Genomic DNA, 20,927 nt, shown 5'->3' on the forward strand with positions numbered 1-20,927 from the left:
GTGCCACATAGGAGGCATGTATTTGTTTTATTTTTTTTTTCTTTCCAACAATTGACAAACTATGTGAGAAATATTGTGGGCCATATGGGACCCATTTTAGAGTGTTTGATGAGTTGTATGGATATTTAGAAAATGTAGTTGAGTTGTTTAAATAATTAATAAGTGTAAAATAATATAAAAAATTAAGTGGGACTCATTTAAAGAACTTAAGTGAGTTCAATGGATGTGGGTGCTCTTACTTACTTAAAGGTGGTAGCATATGTAAGTATAAAACTCCCCTCACATTCACCGAAACAGAAGATATGTACTACCGAACAAAGATTGACTCTGATATGATAAGATCATATAGATGTATTTATTTATTTTGACCTCTTCAATTGTCACTCTAATTAATTATTAATAAAAAAAATTTACTTATGAATTATTATTATGAATAAAAGAGGAAAAACAAGTTGGGTGAATGAATAACACAAAGACAAAAGAATTCCAATCTAAGAGATGAATATAATTGAGTGAACATGACAATAAACTTGACCAATAATGAATTGAAGAGTGAAATATGTATCTGACGACGTGGAGTGGAAGTAAGTATACATGTTTGGATGATATTTATTTATTTATTTTATTATAATAATAATAATAATCTGAAAAATAAAATAAAATATAAAATAAATAATAAATAAGTAAATGAATTGAAGACGCACATGACACGTACATACATAGGGTTAGAAAATGAAATGAGAGAGGAAAGAGCGTCCTCCAATCCAAATCCAGTTTTGGTATAGTACACGATACATGTGTCCGCACCCAATCATTTTTGTTTTGTTTATAAATAATAATAATAATAATAACTAGAACTTTGACCCATGTGGTGCATGGGTCTAATTAGATGTAATATGTAACAATAAAAAATAAAATACAAAAATTCTAAGAGCATTTTCAATAAAGAGTAGTATAGGTAATTTTATGGACTAATTATTCTATATTTGTTTTATGTGCTTATTTTATATTTTATATATTTTTTAAATAATTTTGGACCCCCATCGTTTTGTTTACTTATTAAAAAAAATTGTTGATAACTAAAGGTTAAAAAATTGATGATAATTAAAAATTTAAAAAAAAATTAAAGACATAATCAAGAACATAAACTTAAGTAGACATCCATAAATAAATAAAAATTGTGATTAATTTCGTCGTTCAAATTTATTGAAAACAAAGTTAACATATTAAGATTCCTAAATTCTTTCATAATTGAAGCACATGTTTTAGCGGTTGAAAGGTTTTACTGTAAGTAAGAGATGCAGGTTCGATGACAAATATGTATTTTTTTAATATAAAGCTGCAATAAAAAGAAAGAAAAAATGAGAGGGGAAAAAAATTGGTTTAGGGTTAGCTTATGTTAGCAAGCTTATAATATAAGAGATTATCGGTTTTTAATTGTTTAAATTGTGCAATGAAAATTGATGGTGCTTAATAGTCGTATGAAATATTTCCTATGAAAGTTGATGGAACTTAACACTTTGTGGACATAATTTAAATCACAATTGGTCTGCTGGTGCATATTGTATCAATTGATCATCGGTTAATATTAAATCTACAATGTTAAAATCAAAATAATGAATGTGATTAGTGACATGACTATGGTTGTGTTTGGTTGTATTGCAAAAAAAATTGATTTAGCAAATTAAGTTTGATAATAACTTTCCAAATTACACGTGATAATAACTTTCCAAATCTCACATGATAATTATTCTCTAAATTTATGATCCGGTAGAAAAAAAATCATTGATCAGGAAAGACATAAAAATATTTCGTGATGAATAATATAGTCAACAATAATTTTGATATGGTATACTTTTAAAATTGATGGTGCTTATCAATTATTGCACATAATTTTATTCACAATTGGTATACTTGCCATAGTGGTTGAAAATATTGCCTTGCACTAAAGGGTTGCGGGTTCGAATCCTAGTCAAGACAAAATTGTATTATTTTTTAATAAAAATTGCAAGATAAAATGGAGGGAAAACGAGAAAATAAATTAGGGTTTAGGGTTTACGTGTGTATACAAGCTTATAATATAAAAGATGTATAATTACCAATTTAAATTTTAATATGTATATTTTTTCATAAAAGATAAAACAAAATTATTAACATACCCATCTCTCATAATATCCATCGGTTAAGATAATTTTTAAAAATAAAACTAGAATTCTGTAGAACTTCTGATTTAACTAATAAAAAAATATAAAGTAATTAATTTTTTTAATGAGAACACACCATCATCTCTCTCTATTTCTGCAATGTTTGCCTCTCACAAGATGCTTAATTCCATGGATGACATCAATTTTTCTCCCCTTTAATTCAATTTTTAGGTTGTCAAAATTTGCAATTTTTCATTTGTGTTCTTGGTTGAAGCTTTCATTGATGTTCACCATTGTTCCTCCCTCACCTTCTCTTTCACCAGATTTGCAAATCTAAGGAGAAACTGTTCCAAAGAATTAAAAAAAAATTGAAGCTTGAGGAAAAGAAAATATATTTGTCAACAACCTTTGAGTTGCAGGTGACGAGGTTAAAGAAGGAGGAAGTTTGATTTGCTTGTTTATATTAAGGGCAATACGGGAATAAAGTGAAAATCTCTAATTGTCCTCCAACAGTACCCACAGAATCGATTTGCTTCACCATAGAAGCTAGGAATCCTGACTTCACTTGAAATCGATTTTGGGTAGTTAGAAGCGATTTTGCATCAAACACCTTAAAAAAAGGAAAACTTGCGTTTGGCCCTTTTGCCGGTCTCAACGCGGAACCAAACATACGCATAGTAGATAGTAGATGTCAAAAAGATCCGAACTCATTCGAAAGCCTGACAATGGAATCTGAACGAAAACGAAAGCTCATACACAGACCTCCATTCTCTGATTGCACCAATACTTCTTCTTTTGTTCCCCCCAAACTAACCAAATACAAACCTTCTGATTCTTTTCCTGTATTAAAAAATCTTTCCACCAAATCGATCTCTACTATCGACCCCGTTGCCATAAATCTCGATGACGCTGCAAACCCTAACTCTTCTCCATCAAACTTTCTTTCAACGCCTTCGCCTGAAAAGTCGTCTATTCCTGGTACGTTGAATTGTTAACTGTTTGATTGGTTTGAAGTGTTTTTCAATTTTAGTTCCCAATTTTTACGTGAATGATTTGTTTGTGGTACTTATTTTGCAAATTAGGATTAATTTTAGTTTATCTCTAAAGTTTTTTTGTATAGCTATAAATTATGATTTGTGGGTTAAAAATGCTATAGGCATCGGATGTGTTTGAATTAACTTATGAGAAACAGATTCAGGGTCCGTTTGGGTTGACCTATTTTTGAGCTTATGCAACACATTTTATGCAAATAAATAAGCTTTTAGGTATTATTCATAAGTTTGTCAAGGTAGTTTATGAAAAAAAAAAAACAGCTTATGAAGATATACTTTTCGTTAGAGAGAACTTATGAATTAAGATAAAAAGTATAAGCTATTTTTTATAAGCTAAAAAATAAGTCAATCCAAACGGGCCCTTAAACTTACTTGCATGTTTAAGCACTTGACAGAGTGTTTTGTAGAACTTATGGAAACAGCATAAATGATAAGTACTTATGGTTTGTATAAGAGCTTAATTGAGTTGTTTATATCAACAGTTTGGTGGTTTGACATAGTTGTTTTTGATATTGTGAAATGTGTTGCAGTTATGAAGAGATTGGAAACTTAGATGTTGAGTTCCTTGATATTGCACTGACAAAATTTGTTTTGATAACTTGGATGTGTTAATTTTGCTAAATTCATGCTTCTTGTTCTTTTACTTCAGAGACTGTTGATCTCGAAGCTTCTGGGAATATTTCTAGATCCTATGGCCGAAGATATTCGTCAAATAAAATGATTGACAAACAGAAGGAAGTTCCTACAAGTAGCGTGCCCAGTAAAAGTAAGGATAAGGATGAGGATGAAGTCAGTCTTGCAAATAGTGAGCCTATTAAATTTCAACAACAATGTCAAAAAGATCCCAACTCATTCGAAAACCTAACAATGGAATCTGAACGAAAACGAAAGCTCACACACAGATCTCCATTGTCTGATTGCACCAATACTTCTGCTTCTTCTGTTCCCTCTAAATCAACCAAATACAAATCTTCCGATTCTTCCCCTGTATTCAAAAATCTTTCCACCAAGTCGTTCTCTACTATCAACCCCGTTGTCGTAAATCTTGATGACACTGCAAACCCTAACTCTTCTCCATCAAACTTTCTCTCAACGCCTTTGCCCGAAAAATCGTCTATTCGCGGTATGTTGAATTTTTAACTGTTTGGTTAGTTTGAAGTGTTTTTCAATTTTAGTTCCCAATTTTCATGTGAATGATTTGTTTGTGGTACTTATTTAGCAGATTGGGGTTAATTTTAGTTTATCTCTAAAGTATTTTGTATAGCTAATGATTTGTGGGTTAAAATGATAAAGACATGTGATGTGTTTGGGTTGTCTTATGAGAAATGAATTTGGCCTTATATGCATGGTTAAGTGTTTTTTAGAACTTGAGGACACAATGTATACGATAAGTTGTTTAGGTTGTATAAGCACTTAAATAATCTGTTTATATAAACAGGCTGGTGGTTTGAAATAGTTGTTTTTGATATTGTGAAGATTCACGGTCAAATACAATGTAGCAGCCATGCAGTTTATGTATTTTCGATCGCGATGGTGTTATGATTACGAAGACATTGGAGACTTAGATGTCGAGTTCCTTGATATTGCATTCACACAATTTGTTTTGATAGCCTGGATATAGTTAGTGGTATTAATTTTTTATTTTTCATGTTGTGTTAATCTTGTTGAATTTGTGGTTTTTGTTCTTTTCCTTCAGAGTTTATGGATCTCGAAGATTCTGAGAAGAAACCTATAGGCTACCGCCGAAGATATTCTTCAAATAAAAGGAAGGATGAAGAGAAGGAAATGGTCATTCCTACAAGTAGCGGTGCGCCCTTTAAAAGGAAGGATAAAGGAAAGGATGTGGTCAATCTTGCAAATAGTGAGCCCATTAAAATGAAAGATAAAGGGAAAGACACAGTCTTTTCAGGAAGTAGCATGTTCATGGATCAATCGAAGGAAGCTGGAAATAGCACGTCCCATAAAAGGAAGGATATAGGAGAGGAACATGACATTCCTTCAAGTAGCACGCCCATTTCGAGTGTCTCTAATACTAGGTAATCATCCCTCTCATTAACATAGTGGTAGATAGTGTTGATATGCAAGTGGTGTAAGTTTAAGGACCTGAGGAATGCTAGGAACACTCTCTAATTGGTTGAAATCAATGTGGATCTCTCACTTTGGAAATAGATCCCACATGTGTTTCACCCAATTAGAGAGTGAGTGTTAGAGAGAGTGTTGAAAAGAGTGTTACTAGCACTTTTCTTAAGGACCAATTGTTAAGGAAAAATAGGAATGGGCTGTTTCATATTTAGGAAATTGGGTATAAAAGAAAATTGTTAACCTTATGATGGACCTGATATCATAATTTTTATCATTTAAAGGAATTCTCTTGACATATTATGGTGTTGTTTTGTGCTGTGAGTACTGGCTGTATTATGCGTGGCTGTATTATGCGTTGTTTGTGGATCTTGATTTAACGCATGAAGCCTTTATTTTATTAGACATGTCTTCCATTCATCAAGTATGATGGGGTTCAAACTATTGAGATAAGTTATAGAGAATTGTACAAGTACATTATAGGTATCAAGATTTATTGATTTTTTAAAAAACCTAAAATTCGACAGCCTAATGATTAGTCTTCAACTCTTCATAGTGCACTAATTTTCCACAGATGTAAAATTGTTTCTGGTCTGGTTTTGATGTTGAATATTAACCTTGGGCTATTGTGTGTTCCTTTTTCATAAAAATGCAGAGAGAAAACTGATGGGTTTGAACGTGCAAATCCACCCAAGGCCAAGGCATTTTCAGCCCCTTGTACAAAGGTACATAACTTTAAGTTTCTGCATGTCTTGTGTGCATCCCAAATTCTCTGTTTTTACTGATTAGTGCAGTTTTTACTGATTAGTGCAGTATAGTCTCTGAAATGATTATTAAGTGGAAGTAGAGTGTGTCATTTCCTTATACTTTTTAGCTTCATACACACTTTTCCCCCTATTTGCATACTTCTTGTTTCCAAATTACAAGTTCCATCATGTCACACTCACACTAGATATTTTGCAATTATTTGATGCTTCTTTGCTGTGAATTTTCAGAAGGATCGTGTCAAGTCTTCAAAAAATGGTGCGTTAGTAGACGTTTATCCCGACCTACAAGATTATGTCAAGGAATGGAATGTTTACTTTAAAGAGATTGATGATTTTGAAATGTTAGTGGAGGAGGTTGATTAGTGATACCTAGAAAAGTGGAAAGTTATTGATGAATTTGAACTGTCAAAAGTGGAGATTATATATTTCGATAGCCACGAGCTTGGAGCTTCTTTTTTGTGGAAGGTTGTATAGTTGTGATATTATTGGTTTTTTTTTCTTTCTTTTTCACAATGAATTATTACCTTAGCGTCACATTTCTAACAAAATAAGTAAATGTTAAGTTCTTAATAGTATTTGTAGGAGGCCACGGTGGAAGTTGAAGTTAAAATTGTGTAATACTACACATAATGAGTACTTATGCATTTCTCTTGTTTAACTTGTAAATTACTACTAGTTCTATTTATTGAAGTTAAAATTGTGTAATACTTGCACAGAACAAACAAGGTTCTATTTTTATCCGGTGAACACTCTTCACTTCCAACTCAGAACCTTTATTTCGTCGACTATTTCTCTAGAATTCTTGATAATGTTGTTAAAAATCCCTAATTACAATACAAATCCGATCTTACTTTATTAGAATGTCATGACATGTTGAGCATTTGAGCTTATGCTTTTAATATTAAACCTATAATATTAGCAATAATTTATGCCATACATTAATGTAAAGTCAACAATAAAGATTTTTTTTTTTTAACAGCAAAATATATTATTAAAATTAACCGGTCTCCGTATAGAGTTAACTATCAAAGAAATTTACTGATCATTAACTATTGACAGTCAACTCTAAAGAGTTAACTATCAATAAGTATTTATTTTAGTGTTATTTTACAAAAAAATATTCATTGTGGCTGTAAATTTTGTTTGGACAAGTTTAACATTAAGAATTTGAATAAACCTACGACTTAATTAAAGAAAACTTCTAAAAATAAGTTTATAGTGTTAATTATCACTTCGTCTACAAGAGGTAAAAAAAACTCCAAAACTATCTATCAACTTTAGTTTCACACTTTTAGGTACAAATTTACCCTTAAAACAAATTTCTTTGTACATAATATTTTTTTTTTTTATTTTAAAATGCATCAAGAAATTTTGCAAATAAATTTAAATAATATAGATATTATAAAGTTGTCACAGACTTAAAACATAACACTATGATACACAATAGAAAAAATTATGATATACAAACACATTTATATTTGTCTTCCCGTTACTTCAAATTGCATGATCATACATATTGCATGAATTAAATCGTATTCAAATTCATGATTACAAAAGTGAAACTGTTGTATGATTGCAAACAAGTAGTTGAATTCATTTGGAACAATTGTGTGAATCTACTAAATGTATGATCATAAATACTTTATCAGTTGAATGGATTAAATTAACTGAAAAAATCTTGTGGTAAGTGTGAGGTGAATTAAGTCCGACATTGTTTAGAAAAAGGGAGGTTGAACACATTATTAGTGATATGACCCATAAATTTAATACCTTAAGGGTCCGTTTGGTGCGCAGAATAAGGCGACAGGATAGGATAAAACTATCATATCCTGTTTAAATCTCTTGTTTGTTGCACCAAGAGGAAAAGATAAATCTAACCTATTACTAATCCTATCCTATTACTCCTTTGTTATTTTAATCCTTATTTTTTGGTGGGTTAGCAACCTCATAGGATAGAGCTAACACGCTTATTGTTTCTATTCCACAGGAAACCTTCGATTCCCACTCTCTACCAACATCGTATTTTTTTTTATTTTATTTTTTACTCCACTGTCATTCATTCTCTGTACCAACCTCCTCTTCTCTCTCGATCCATCGTTCGTTTGCTGCAACTATCACTGTCATCTTCTTCTCTACAATCAATTCAATTTCCTGCACCTTCCTTCCTATTCCACCATGTTACAATCCACAATTAATTTGCAACAACCTCTTTTCTCTCAACTCCACCTTCTTTCATGTAACAATCCAAAATTGATTTGCTTCTAATCATCAAAGGATTTGTTTCTCAGAGATTGAATCGGTTTGTTTTTGTGAATTAGTATTCATATGCTTCTAATTCCTAATTAGTCTCTGATCTTGTTTTTCGGTTCCTAAGTTTGCTCTATTGTTGATTTGGAAAAAAATTTGTGTTGTTGTTGTAACCATGAATAAATTGTGCTCCTGTTCCTAAAAAAAAATAATTATTTTTTGTTTTCTATAAAAAGTTACATTTTGATTGATTCTTTATTAATTTGTAATGTCAATTAAAAATATAATAATTTATTTATTTTAAAAATATGTATTTGTTTCACTAATATAATTTGGGTATTTAAATATATATAATAGATATTTTATTGTCAATATTAAGTTGCACCAAACACATGACAAGATAATATAATGCTATCCGATTTTTTATCCGGTGTGCTCCAAACACATGACATGATATATGTTTATCCTGTTACTATCCTATCATTTCCTTATCCAGCTTCTTATCATATCGTATCTCCATCCTATCCTGTGCACCAAACGGGCCCTAAGATATTTTGTAAAAAGTGGTGACCAACTCACCTGTAGTCCAAGAATGATCCTCGGATGCCCCTCGTGACCCTGCAAAAAAAAAACTCTCCAATAGAAGAAAAGAATTATTAGTGTATAAGTGTATGATCCCAGATACCCTCGTGACCTAGAAAAAAAACCTCTTCAACGGAACAAAAGAGTTATTAGTGTATAGGTTGTACAAATTGTATGATCATTAAAATTAAAATTGACTACAAATATACTCCCTCCGGTCCTTTTTATAAGGAACACTTAGGGCAAAAAATTTGGTCCTTTTTATAAGAAACTTTGACCAATTTTCAAATGTTTTAAATGTTCAATTTCACTTATGCCCTTATTTATTATGAGAGGGAATTTAAAAATAAGTAAGTTAGTTGAATAAAGAGTAATTAAATAAGGGTATACATGGAATAAATTAAAATTTATAAGAGTATTAAATGAAAATAACTATGTTAAACGTGCTTCATTGGTCTGTGTGATTTTTTCAAAGTGTTCCTTATAATAAGGACCGGAGGGAGTACTTTTTATTTAAGGAGCAAACAATGAATATTCAAAAAACATAGTGACACAATAGCAAATTTAATCAAATATCTATCGACAAATTTGTGACACTAGCAGTTGCAAGAAACTTTTTTTTTAAGAAAAGAATCAATATCCGACTTAAAGGCGACTAAATTGATTGACACCAATTTAGGCTGTTGAGGAGGAGTCACACTGGATGAACTTTTCTCTCCCGACCCCCCTCATTTATTTTCTACCCCCAAAAATCTCATTTTGCCCCTTGCGGTATGAAAAAATTTTGCCAACAAACTTCGGTTTATATAAACCGAAGTTTTTAAACATGGAAAAAAAATTCGGTTTATATAAACCGAAATAACATATACCCCCCAAAAAGAAGGAAAATTTATGCGAAAATTCGTGTAGAGCTACCTGTGGTAAATTTAGCATATCTCTCTGAATATAGGTCGTATGCTAATGATTTTTAATCCAGTGTAAAGAAGACAAAATTTACTACAAGATTGACACCGGAATTATTAAATTTCATTAAGTATAGTATGAGAAAATCTACCTACAAGTTTGAGAAAAGTTTCTATAAAATGTTGTAGAGATACCTGTGGTAAATTTATCATAACTCTCTGAATATAAGTCGTATGCTAATGAGTTTTAATCCAGTTTAAATAAGACAAAATTTAATACAAGATTGACACCGGAATTGTTAAATTTCATTAAGTATAGTATGAGAAAATCTACCTACAAGTTTGAGAAAAGTTTATGCTCTGTTTCTGTACCAGTACCCATTATTTGGTCAAACTGAACCAATTGGATAGTTAACCCTCAAAACAAAAATTATATTTGTATTCTTGACACCCTAAGCTTTCCAATGAGTGGTCGTTTACTCAAATCGGACATCGTTTAGTATTTCAAATAAATTGTGGAAGTTGAGGGTCTCATGCAGAATTTATGCAGGAAAGCTGAAAAAAAATTTGGAACACAATATTTCGGTTTATATAAACCGAATTTTTTTAGCATGACAAAAAAATTCGGTTCGTATAAACCGAAGTACCTCCCAAGGGCAAAAACGAAAATTCAGGGGGTAGTAAAGAAATGAGGGGGGTCGGGAGAGAAACCATCACACTGGATTAAATCAATACATTGGACACCACAGTTTCATCCAAAACCCTAAGACATTGAATTTATGGACTTCTTACTTATATGTTGTTCAATCTCAACACAATCCTATCGTCTACTAATGGAGATCCGATTGAAACCACAGTTTTACTATGTATGAACTGACTTAACATAAAAAATAACACTAAAAAGATCATGACCTGAAACCTTATAACAAGGAGCACACTTTAAATCTCAAACTCTTTTCACCAGGCCAATACAAGGGGTTAGGAGTTACAAGAACACCAAAGATTAGAACAAGTTACTCCAAATTTTGAATAGAAAATTTATTACACTCTAAGAGCAAAAAAATCATAGTTGTATTACAATTAATTTATAAGGAAAAAAGAAAGAAAAAAAAATGTACAAACCAACTCATGGCAAGATATAATTGATAAAAACAAAGATAATTTATTTCCACAATCTCTAAACTCTTTTCTCCAAGTAAGAAGAATCTACAGGATAAAGATCAGTAGCTACTGAAGAAGATGTAGCAGTCCATGGTCCTTCTTCCATTGATATACTATGGTCTTTATAATATTGTCTCATTGCTTCCATTTTTTTCTCATCCAACACTTCACTTGACTCTAAAATCAGTTCTTTAATAGCAATTTTACCTTCTAACATGCTTACCACGGAAGACATTGCTGGCCTAAGTGCTGAAGTTACATTAGTGCATAATAGTGCTACATTTATCATTACCATTGCTTCTTGTTTGTTGAAATTTGAACCCAATCTTTTATCAACTAGCTCTAATAGATTATTTTCCTCTTTCAAGACATGTGCCTAGTAAATAGAATAATATAATTAAATTGATTTCAAAATTTGAAGTTTAAAATAACGATCTAATTGAAACGCTTATTTTTAAAAGGCGATAGGTACGAATATAATTAACACTGGAATACTTACCCAATCAAGAAGATGGAATGCTTCTGATCCTTTTTGTCGAAGAGTGGTATTGTTACTACCATGTAAGATTTCCAAGGCGACGATTCCAAAACTATAGACATCTGCTTTGTCGGTCAAATAACCATGCATAGCATATTCTGGAGCCATATATCCACTGCATAATTTTAAAAAATTATTAGCAACATTATGATATTATTAATGACAAAATCTCTTGTTTTAGTTTGTGAATCACCTCATTGTTCATAGGGACCTCGAATCATGCATATCATACATGTAAAATATTTTTTTGATAAAATTTCCACAAAGTAAATTTAATTATAAGAGCTTACTATGTCCCGGCGATTCGAGTGCTAATGTGAGTGTTCTCCTCTTCATCGAGTTTGGCCAAACCAAAATCAGATATCTTCGGATTGAGATCTTTATCAAGCAACACATTAGTTGCCTTGATGTCTCTATGAACAACCTTCAATCTTGATTCTTCATGGAGATATGCTAAACCTCTAGCAATACCAACACAAATCTTGTATCTTGTTGGCCAATCCAATTTTATTTGGTGTTCTGCAGCCCCTTTATTTATGAAAGATATAAATATAAAAAAAAAAAATGATACCATTTAGTAATTGACATAAGTTAGAAAATGTGGAGTATATATATAATTGACGAACAAAGTTAATCGATCGATCATATAGGAAGAATTACCAAATAAAGCGCGAGCAAGACTATTATTTTCCAAATATTCATATATTAACATTAACTGATCTCCTTCCACACAACATCCATAGAGTTTAACAAGATGAGGGTGGTTCAACGCTGAAATCATGCCGATTTCATTTAAAAATTCGCGATTCCCTTGCTTTGATTTAGCAGAAAGTTGCTTGACTGCTACCAATGTACCATCTGATAGACGCCCCTGCATTTCAAACAATGTTTTGTATAATTATAGTTTTTAAAGTTTGAAAATGAATATTCACTAAATATTACTTAACAATTAACATTATAATGAATACGCGACAACATAATACCTTGTATACTGGACCAAATCCTCCTTCTCCAATCTTATTGGCAATGTCAAAGTTATTTGTTGCTCCTTTGATTTGTCTTACATTAAATAAACTCATTTGTAGGTCTAAACCCTTTACCTCTGTTAATTGATGCAAAATAAAGATCAATTAACTGCTCAAACTTAGTTATGTACTAAACATGCATAAGTTTATTCTTGGCACATGAAAAGTCCATAAGTTTTCTATATAGTTACCTCTTTCTAAAGAGCTTTTCTTTCCAAAATAGCCTTTTCGCCGAAGAATAACAAATAATAGGATGATAACAATGGCTACTGCAGCCACAATTCCAACCACAGCTCCTGCAGATATGCTGCTACTTCCACTTTCGGAAGGAGGGGTAAAATCTGAAAGTTTGATCAGATCAAAACACGGACATGGTTTTAAATTGAGATCGCAATATAAAGGATTGTGAAGTGTCTGCATCGGCTGAATTGATTTTCAAATTTTACTACAATAAAGGTTTCGAGCATATCTGCAATTATGACCGCAACTGCAATTTAAAACTTTAGGTAGTATGAGATTATGTACATACAAATTATAACCTACCTGGTTCAACAGTTATTGCTGATATAAGAGGACCATATACTCCTCTAGATGGTATACTAGTTGTCCCTTTCCCGGCCCAATATAAGCGAATCTCCAAGGTATTATGACTTACAACAGCAGTGAATGGTTTCGTGATTGCCTTACCAATTCTTCCGGCTTCTTTTGCAATATTGAAGTCCTTTTGTACTAACTCTCCCTATTACATTTCAACTCAAACATTAATACTTCAATTCATAAGGATTAAAAGCCGAATTATATATATACATATAGAGTCAGGAATGAGGATCTGTTGACTTTTATATATTTGAATAGATAGACAATAGATGACTTAAGTATGAATAAATGATAGCCTTGTACCTGAATATAGATATCGAATATACGCCTTCCTAGGCTGTTATATGTTTGATCATCAGTGAAAATGATTTCCGAAAAATGTAGATTTACTGTGTAGTTTCCATTTCCCATGCAAAATCCATAATAAGTCAAAGATGTAGGAGAAACTCGTGCATTCTTGAATAGTTCAGAATTGGCCACAGAAGTATCTGACATGATATAAGAGTTAGAGCCATCGATATCCATGAAGTTACCGGTGGTGCTAAATGCCCAAGTTTTACCCCCACTCTGGTGGAAGCTAGTTGGTCCTGCTGTATCCGTATCATCGTCATATGTGCTTCCATTGACTGTTACCAACCCTCCACCACAGTTTATATGAAGAGCATATGATGAAGCTGGCACAAGCAAAATAAAGTGAGAAATTACTCAAATATTAAGCAAGGTAAGAAAATTATATGATGAAAAATAAATCTTCCATCAAAATTATTTTTCTATTATTTTGGATTATCTGCCATCACTGCTTGCACGCTTTCACGCAGTCAACACATCAGTAATCTCAATCTAACATCCACTGATGTGCTGACTGCGTGGATGTGTGCAATCGGTGACTGCAGGGAAGCCGAATTTGAGTATAGAAGGATAGAAGCCGAAGCCAAATTATGAGTTTCATGAATGTTTTTGATATATGAAACATGACATGAAAATGTTGAATCAATAGTGAAATCTTAGCAGTCAATAGTAACTTCACCGCCAACAGAACTGTCCTTGATTACATTTAATATGCTTTGATAATGCCCGCCCTGTTTGCTAATAACCTAACCAAGCAGATGGTATTGGCTGAAACCGACTCTTAGCACATGCCAACATATCATAATAATCTACTTCATGGTTGAAGCAATCACGAAAATCAGTAAAAAGCTTCTCAAACACCCTCCATTGAACTTTGATTGATCTAGTGTAAGGGTATGGAAGAAAAACCTGCTGAAAATGAGATTGCATAGTTATAAATTAGATGGTCCTAAAGAGACAAAATTTTGATAACAAATAACAAAACACAGAAAAAAGACTTGAAGAAAACTTATTAGTAACTAAAACTCACATCCCCTTCTTGTGCAAGGCGTTTAAGTAAGCAAAAAGTATGGTGGTTCTCTTCCAAATTATCAAGAACTGCGAGCCAAACTCGTGATGCAAGTTCATGGGCTACATCTCTTGACTTGCCACAACCAATGAACTGATCTGCTAAATTTTAAAAAGGAATCATCAAAGTTCTTCTAATAACTAGTTAGCTTTAATTCCCACTTATCTTTTCTTAAAAACATAAAGAAAAGATGTAAGTTTAAGTTTAACAATGAAAGTAAAGAGGGTGGGGCATGGTACATACATACCAATCATGGTTCCATGAAGTATTCCATTATGAGGAGGCATAATAGAAAGTTGAAGCTGCTCTTTCAAAAACAGATAACTGTGCCCAACAATCTCATCTACTTGTATATCAGGATCACAACCAAATATTTGTTCACTTATATGTAAGGCCATGAATCTCCTAAAATCATTAACATATATAATAGCAATTCAATTTGTCAAACATTAATTAAGAACATGTAATATAATATAGACTATAAACTTTAGTATTACTATTATACTAGTATTAGCTCTAATTAACATTAACATTAATAATAGTACCAACAAATTAGTTGATTGTGCTCTCAGTTTGAGAATTTGAATCCTAACTAAAACAATTAGACTTAACTTATCATTCGGCCGAACACTGGATTACTAAGATTCATTCGGCTGAAAATTTAAGGATCAAGAGAAAGAAAATGTTACCTACCTCTTGGCTAAACCTGGAGGAATAGGTCCAGGCAAATTTTGAGAAGGATTGGTGAATGGATAGATGTGAGAAAGAGCAGCTTGCCAGAAACATTCTGTTCGGAAAAGGGATGCCCACTGCTTCTTGACACATGATATCTGTGTCCAATCACTCACTCCTGTTCTTATGAATATCTCTATCACAACATGATCTGGAAGTTTCTCTATATCAATTATCTCTTTTGAGTTCTTCCTCTCCATACCCAATCAATGGAGTACTTTCTATGTCTTCTGTTCATGTATGTATATAAGATAAATTGGCACGCATTCATTATTTATTATGATATGATGATGGACATTGATTGGTTGATAAACAATTGAGTATTATTTATTTATTTATTATTTGGGGATGCTGTCTGTTGCTTTTGCTATTTTACCACCAAACTACCAATTATTTTAATTTTAGCCAAAATAAAGAGTGTACTTAATTGCTTGCTGGTCCATACTGTAGGTTGCAGCTATGGATGGGTTCCCATATTTCTGGCTGTCTTCCCATCACCCTAATAATATTACTTCCTCCTCTGCTTATATTGAAGTTCGGAAGGAGTGTATCACTATGTCTGTCACTGTAACAATCAAGTTCCAATCCATTTTCATATTATCAACACTTTTATTTAGATTTTCTAATTTCCATTTAGGCTCGTATTGAGCCTCTTTCCTCCAAGAGGGCTCTCGAGTATTAGGCAGATTAAATTCCATAGACAACTTGACAAGATTTCAAGTAAGATAAACTATTTGGTAGATTCAATCTTAATGCCAGGTTTGGTGAGACTCATTAAGATGGAAGCTTTTTACTTGAGATAACAGTTCAGAGTATAACATATAAACTTTGTTTATAACATATAGCCTTTGTTTACCATTTTGTTCAAAGGATGCTTTGTTTAAATGCACAATTTAAAGAGCTACCAGCTAGACATTTGATATTAAAAAGATACATTGAACACAAACTATTTTTTCCTCTCTATATAGCCAGTTCCACAATTACGGTACGGCTCATCGAGTATTACTGTAACTGCTGACAACCAGTACAGTCTTAAACTACTGATCAATGCTCATTAGTAAAGTGATTGGGCTCTCGTAAACACAAATACACCTCCTCCACCAACAGCACGACCCAAAAGCATATTATCATCCAAGTAACTCAGGTAATATAGTCCTCCTACCGATTCTCTACAATCCAAAAGAGCATCATGTGCGTAATTTTTAAATAAAGACACTAACTATTTTAGTTTTCAACAAAGTGGCCCAACATAAATATACCTTCCCGGACTCACAGGAATTTGAGCTTTGAAAGCACGGAGATATTGCAAGATCTGCAGGAGAAAAGCACACTGTGTAAGTTAACTGTTATGTCATACTTACATAGCTGGTCTGCACTAGTTCTCATTCACATAAAAATATATCGCCAAAGTTTTGGATTTGATGCAGAAACAGTCGTGACATAAGAAACGGGTGTCAGTGGTATCTCATTTTGAATGCCAGTAAGTGCGTTCAAATAAAATTTACAACGGATAAAACTAAGGTTGATTTACCTGCAAATTTATAAAAGATCGAGGTAGTATTGCTGGAGCTATTAGAGCCTGCAACTGTTCACTAATATTTATATCTTGAACTGTGATCTGCCAAGTATACTTGCACATTTGTTATAACAGCATCATACCAATTGAAGAAGGAAATGTCATATTCATACTACAATATCAATAATAAATGAGTATCTTTTTCTCAATATATAAATGAGTATCTTTTTCTCAATATTAGTGATGTGGAAGTGACATTTGAGGGACTACCATCATAATAACAAATCAGATTATATTAAGCTCCAACATTTCTTCAGAAGTGAACAGTAATGCATAAACCATATAACAAAATATGGAGATGGGGCATGGAAAAAATGTTATTACTCATAAGGGAAAATTACACTCACCTCCCCTCACATTTGTTTAAATAACACACACATCCCCTCTATTTTTAAAACATACATGCACCTCCCTTATTTGTTTAATAAGTGACATGATATTCCTGCTCAACACCAACAGTGTTTACTTAGTTAACAGAATGCATCCTCGTAGTTGAAGAAACGAAACACACAATATCCTCTGTTTCCATCTTCAAAATCCAAAACATAGCAAGTTAAAAAGAAACCCCTACATTTAAATGCACGAAAAAAAAAACACCGTAATGCAAAGTGATTAATGAGCCACAACATATTATAACAACCGTAATGTATGGGTAAACAAGAGGCATGTAACTTGAGTTCGTGCAAGGATATGGCGCATGCAATTGATTTCTCAATATCTTGACGGATTGGGTTGTATCAGAAGAAATTTCAGAATAAAAACAGAACATAGGAAGAGAATTTCAGGGACGTGTTGATGAGAATGAAAGAAGCAAGAAGACGTTCTTATTTCCGAAGGAAGTTACCAAAGATGCATAGTTAAATTGTAGGAAGGTCAATTCAAAAGGCTCTAATGGTGCTAAACGGCGTATGTAAGTAAGGGGAGCTGAATGTTTTTTTAAAAATAGAGGAGGTGTGTGTCATTTAAGCAAACATGAAGGGATGAGAGTGTAATTTCCCCTACTTATAATGAATATCAAACACAAAATTGAAAGTGGATGATCACTACAAAAATTGAACAAACCTCTTTTAAGAAGAGAAGGGGAAACTATATATTGTAAGAATATCCAACATCTGCTTAGGCATAATGTTATCTCAACCAAGTAATAAACATGTTCATGGAAATTAAAATGATTACCTCTTGAAACTGAAGGTAGATATTACGGACAGATACAAGAGTAAACTTGGCAGATACAAGCAATGTAGCACCTTCTTGTTCCTGCATGATGTAGTCCGAGATTAATTTTTATTATTAATTGGTCACAAGGTGAGAGCGCCAAAGCTCAACCATAAGTAATTCATTCAGTGGGATATTTCCAATCATCTACAGTTAGGCTAGGTGTTAACAAAAGAACAATATGTGCAACTTCTAGAAACAAAGGAAGTAGGTTTTAACTAGTATTAGATCATCTCACTTCCCACAAATTTGGGCACACCCTTTAATACAGAAACAGTGAAATTCTCAGTCAGAATGCAAATCATGGGTCTTGAACTTACCCAATGTGTCTACTGGCTACTGCAGTGGAAGCTAAACTGTTAAAGAGCAAGTTATGTCCACGGAGATTTACAACAACAACAGTAAACAGAAAGCTCAAATGTTCTTGATCCAAATTTTTATTTTTTTCCCCCCAGGATGAACTATAACTATATCAATATGGGCATACTTTGTCGAAATCCCCAAAGACCAAATCCTATGCAATGCATATTATCGAAATAGTAAATAACACTGTCAAATGTATACATAAGTTATCATTATTATTGGTAGTAACAGGAATAAAAATGAAAAATTGTTTTGTCTCCTTTTATTTTATATGTCTGTTGTTGTTAGCTAAGAAGTTATTGTTAGTCAGCTAATTTGATAAGTCCAATTCAATTCTTTAAGATTGGGAAAACGGTGTGGTGAACAGTAACAATAGAGAATAGACTCTGAAAAATCTGTAACAAGCATGTAGGTACATATTCTCTTCAAGGTTTATATGATCCCAGTCTCACTATCAAAATAGGGTCAAGTCCCCTCTATGAGGAATATTCTGAAAGATAAATCGACCTCTTGTTCATTGTCAAATTCCAATGTATAAAAGTCCTAGTACTCCAGAATGACAAGATGCCCATTTTTTTTATTTTTTTTTGAAAACTTGGTATCCGGTCTTAGGACAAGATGCCCATTTTCTAATCCCTCCTTTCTATTTATAAGTAACACGCCTTATTTATTTCTTCTAAATAACCCGGCATAATTAACTAACTAGTTTATTAAATAACAGCTTCTTAACTAACCATAACAGATAGACCTATCAGAATTCTAAGAGAGTATAATCAAGAGTCAAATGATGGGGAGTGAAACAATGAAGTATGGTGAGAGTTAGTTAGGGAAATCAAAAGTCACTGAACGAGTTTCACAAGTATGTACTTGTACCGGGCGAGATACTATGGCCCAATTCGCCTAAGCCCAATAACCATTTCAATGGGCTGATTGCCGGAGAAGGGGTCAAGCCCATTTGAACACGTCCAAGGCTCCACTCACCATACAACCATACCCTCCGAACCCTAAGGAAGTGAGGGCCGATGATATAGCACGATGGGATACACGTCCCCCTTGAGGCGGAACCGCCATGTAAGAATGTGGGACAGAAATATCTCACCCCCTACGGTTACGGCCGGGCCTATATATAGGACCCTTTTCATTTCCAAAAAGGACACGTTCCAGATACTTAATTACCATAAAGCTTAGACCTAGAGTATTATCTAGCTAAGTGCATACCCCCTCAATCCTTTGCATGAACAGTACTTAATCGCAACCCTGTAAGTCAGAAAGGAAGGGTGTTATTTTACCTCTAACAAATTTGGAATACTCCATTGGACAATATTGCGAATAACACCTCCTCCATTAGAGTTATCACGACATTCAAATTTCTGAAATATCTGTCCAACCTATCTCATGAATCACAGAACAAAACAAGGTAATTCAAGTAAAATGGTAAGAAAACATGGAATTGTTGAGGTGAGGGATGATAGTAAAAGGCATAGTTAGTTAGTTAGTTAGTTAGTATACTTGGAAAAAAGGAAGTGTAGCAGCAGCTTGAAAGAGAATGAGAACATCAGAAGCGGAAGTATATTGTAGGCGCCACGTCCCATCCAAGTTGTTGAGATCAATTGGGTGACCCAAGTTTGTTCCTTCCACATTCACCTGGCAATGGATAACATAACATTGAAGAATGTGAGTAATAGAAAATAGTAGTAGTAGTAGTAGTAGTAGTAGTAGTAGTAGTAGTAGTAGTAGTAGTAGTAAGCAAAGGAAGAGAAGAGAATAGTAACTAACAAGAGCTTCCTCGATAGAAGAACGTTGAAGAGGAGTTGTTAAGAGTCCCCTCTGTGTGTCTCGGACAGAGGTTAAAAGCTCGTGCTTTTTGTTCTCTAACTCTGAATCATATGCCTTCAAATTAAAACAACAAAAAAAATTAGTAATGAATGAATGAAGTAGGCTGCCAATTGAGTTGAGTGAATGAATGAAAAAGAAAGGGAACCTGACCTGAGCAGCAGATGGCATGGCCATGGAAATGGACAACAATTTCCTCCTCCTCCTATTAACAACATTGCTGCTGCATTTGAAATTGAAATTGTAGTTGTTGTGTGTGTGCCTTCTACTACTACTACTACATAATAGTGGTGGTACTGGTGATGATGAATTGAAAACCAAGTCCATTCCCATTTCACTCAAACACAAACAAACAACACGCTATCTGAAACATAATCAAATCCAATATGCTATTATTAATTAGGAATAGGATGGATTATTATTATTATTATTCCCAAAATAATCAACAACTGAGTGAGGACCCAAATTAACCAACCTGTTTTCCCTTTCCTTCTTTCTCGGCGGACGCTCACATTCTTGCCATCACACAATTTTTATTTAATTCCTTTTTTCATACTAAATCCAACTAAATAACACATTATTATCAAAAAGTCAGGATGGCCGAGTGGTCTAAGGCGCCAGACTCAAGTTCTGGTTCTCGTGAGAGAGCGTGGGTTCAAATCCCACTTCTGACAATTATTTTATTTTTTTTCCTTTC

General features: G+C 33.0%; 4 protein-coding genes and 1 non-coding gene across 7 annotated transcripts; 2 read left to right on the forward strand and 3 right to left on the reverse strand.

Moving 5' to 3' along the window:
• Positions 1-2,085: 2,085 nt before the first annotated feature.
• On the forward strand, positions 2,086-6,747 carry LOC123921442. Its single transcript, XM_045973985.1, has 5 exons — positions 2,086-3,122; positions 3,846-4,319; positions 4,893-5,232; positions 5,931-6,000; positions 6,271-6,747. The coding sequence occupies exons 1-5, from the start codon at positions 2,870-2,872 to the stop codon at positions 6,403-6,405; spliced, it is 1,272 nt and encodes a 423-aa protein (XP_045829941.1). The 5' UTR covers positions 2,086-2,869; the 3' UTR covers positions 6,406-6,747.
• Positions 6,748-10,794: 4,047 nt separating this feature from the next.
• LOC123920506 (probable leucine-rich repeat receptor-like serine/threonine-protein kinase At3g14840) lies at positions 10,795-13,677 on the reverse strand. The gene is made up of 8 exons (XM_045972766.1): positions 13,398-13,677; positions 13,041-13,236; positions 12,689-12,838; positions 12,456-12,574; positions 12,133-12,343; positions 11,763-12,000; positions 11,434-11,587; positions 10,795-11,310 (listed from the first exon to the last, which is right to left on the reverse strand). The coding sequence occupies exons 1-8, from the start codon at positions 13,617-13,619 to the stop codon at positions 10,951-10,953; spliced, it is 1,650 nt and encodes a 549-aa protein (XP_045828722.1). The 5' UTR covers positions 13,620-13,677; the 3' UTR covers positions 10,795-10,950.
• Positions 13,678-14,180: 503 nt separating this feature from the next.
• On the reverse strand, positions 14,181-15,570 carry LOC123920508. Of its 2 annotated transcripts, none has more exons than XM_045972771.1 (4): positions 15,205-15,570; positions 14,759-14,916; positions 14,473-14,609; positions 14,181-14,351 (listed from the first exon to the last, which is right to left on the reverse strand). In XM_045972771.1, the coding sequence occupies exons 1-4, from the start codon at positions 15,441-15,443 to the stop codon at positions 14,181-14,183; spliced, it is 705 nt and encodes a 234-aa protein (XP_045828727.1). In that variant the 5' UTR covers positions 15,444-15,570. The 2 variants fall into 2 exon arrangements, with proteins under 2 accessions (XP_045828727.1, XP_045828726.1); XM_045972770.1 differs by having other exon boundaries at positions 14,181-14,354; positions 15,205-15,563.
• Positions 15,571-16,017: 447 nt separating this feature from the next.
• On the reverse strand, positions 16,018-20,821 carry LOC123920507 (probable plastid-lipid-associated protein 10, chloroplastic). 2 transcript variants are annotated; one of them, XM_045972768.1, is made up of 9 exons: positions 20,706-20,821; positions 20,384-20,594; positions 20,174-20,287; positions 19,907-20,041; positions 19,687-19,785; positions 17,996-18,076; positions 16,775-16,861; positions 16,503-16,555; positions 16,018-16,412 (listed from the first exon to the last, which is right to left on the reverse strand). In XM_045972768.1, exons 2-9 carry the CDS (start codon positions 20,561-20,563, stop codon positions 16,298-16,300), a joined length of 864 nt encoding a protein of 287 aa, XP_045828724.1. In that variant the 5' UTR covers positions 20,564-20,594; positions 20,706-20,821; the 3' UTR covers positions 16,018-16,297. The 2 variants fall into 2 exon arrangements, with proteins under 2 accessions (XP_045828724.1, XP_045828723.1); XM_045972767.1 differs by having other exon boundaries at positions 20,174-20,594.
• On the forward strand, positions 20,821-20,904 carry TRNAL-CAA. The gene has a single exon. It is a non-coding gene; the product is annotated as a tRNA-Leu (tRNA).
• The last annotated feature ends 23 nt before the right edge of the window (positions 20,905-20,927 follow it).

This window comes from Trifolium pratense, linkage group LG4 (genome assembly GCF_020283565.1).
Source record: "Trifolium pratense cultivar HEN17-A07 linkage group LG4, ARS_RC_1.1, whole genome shotgun sequence".
In the NCBI taxonomy this organism is placed as follows: domain Eukaryota; kingdom Viridiplantae; phylum Streptophyta; class Magnoliopsida; order Fabales; family Fabaceae; genus Trifolium; species Trifolium pratense.

Excerpts from the sequence above, each read along its gene's own strand:
- LOC123920507 (XM_045972767.1), bottom strand. The coding sequence starts at position 20,563 with ATGGGAATGGACTTGGTTTTCAATTCATCATCACCAGTACCACCACTA. Across the intron at positions 18,077-19,686 it reads GTATTCCAAATTTGTTAGAG|GAACAAGAAGGTGCTACATT; the intron begins GTAAAATAACAC and ends TACATCATGCAG. Across the intron at positions 16,556-16,774 it reads GATCTTTTATAAATTTGCAG|ATCTTGCAATATCTCCGTGC; the intron begins GTAAATCAACCT and ends TTTCTCCTGCAG.
- LOC123920508 (XM_045972770.1), bottom strand. The coding sequence starts at position 15,443 with ATGGAGAGGAAGAACTCAAAAGAGATAATTGATATAGAGAAACTTCCA. Across the intron at positions 14,917-15,204 it reads CCTCCAGGTTTAGCCAAGAG|GAGATTCATGGCCTTACATA; the intron begins GTAGGTAACATT and ends TAATGATTTTAG. Across the intron at positions 14,355-14,472 it reads GCCTTGCACAAGAAGGGGAT|CAGGTTTTTCTTCCATACCC; the intron begins GTGAGTTTTAGT and ends TCTCATTTTCAG.
- LOC123921442 (XM_045973985.1), top strand. The coding sequence starts at position 2,870 with ATGGAATCTGAACGAAAACGAAAGCTCATACACAGACCTCCATTCTCT. Across the intron at positions 3,123-3,845 it reads TGAAAAGTCGTCTATTCCTG|AGACTGTTGATCTCGAAGCT; the intron begins GTACGTTGAATT and ends CTTTTACTTCAG. Across the intron at positions 5,233-5,930 it reads TCGAGTGTCTCTAATACTAG|AGAGAAAACTGATGGGTTTG; the intron begins GTAATCATCCCT and ends ATAAAAATGCAG.
- LOC123920506 (XM_045972766.1), bottom strand. The coding sequence starts at position 13,619 with ATGGATATCGATGGCTCTAACTCTTATATCATGTCAGATACTTCTGTG. Across the intron at positions 12,839-13,040 it reads AGCAATAACTGTTGAACCAG|ATTTTACCCCTCCTTCCGAA; the intron begins GTAGGTTATAAT and ends TCAAACTTTCAG. Across the intron at positions 12,575-12,688 it reads GAAAAGCTCTTTAGAAAGAG|AGGTAAAGGGTTTAGACCTA; the intron begins GTAACTATATAG and ends ATCAATTAACAG.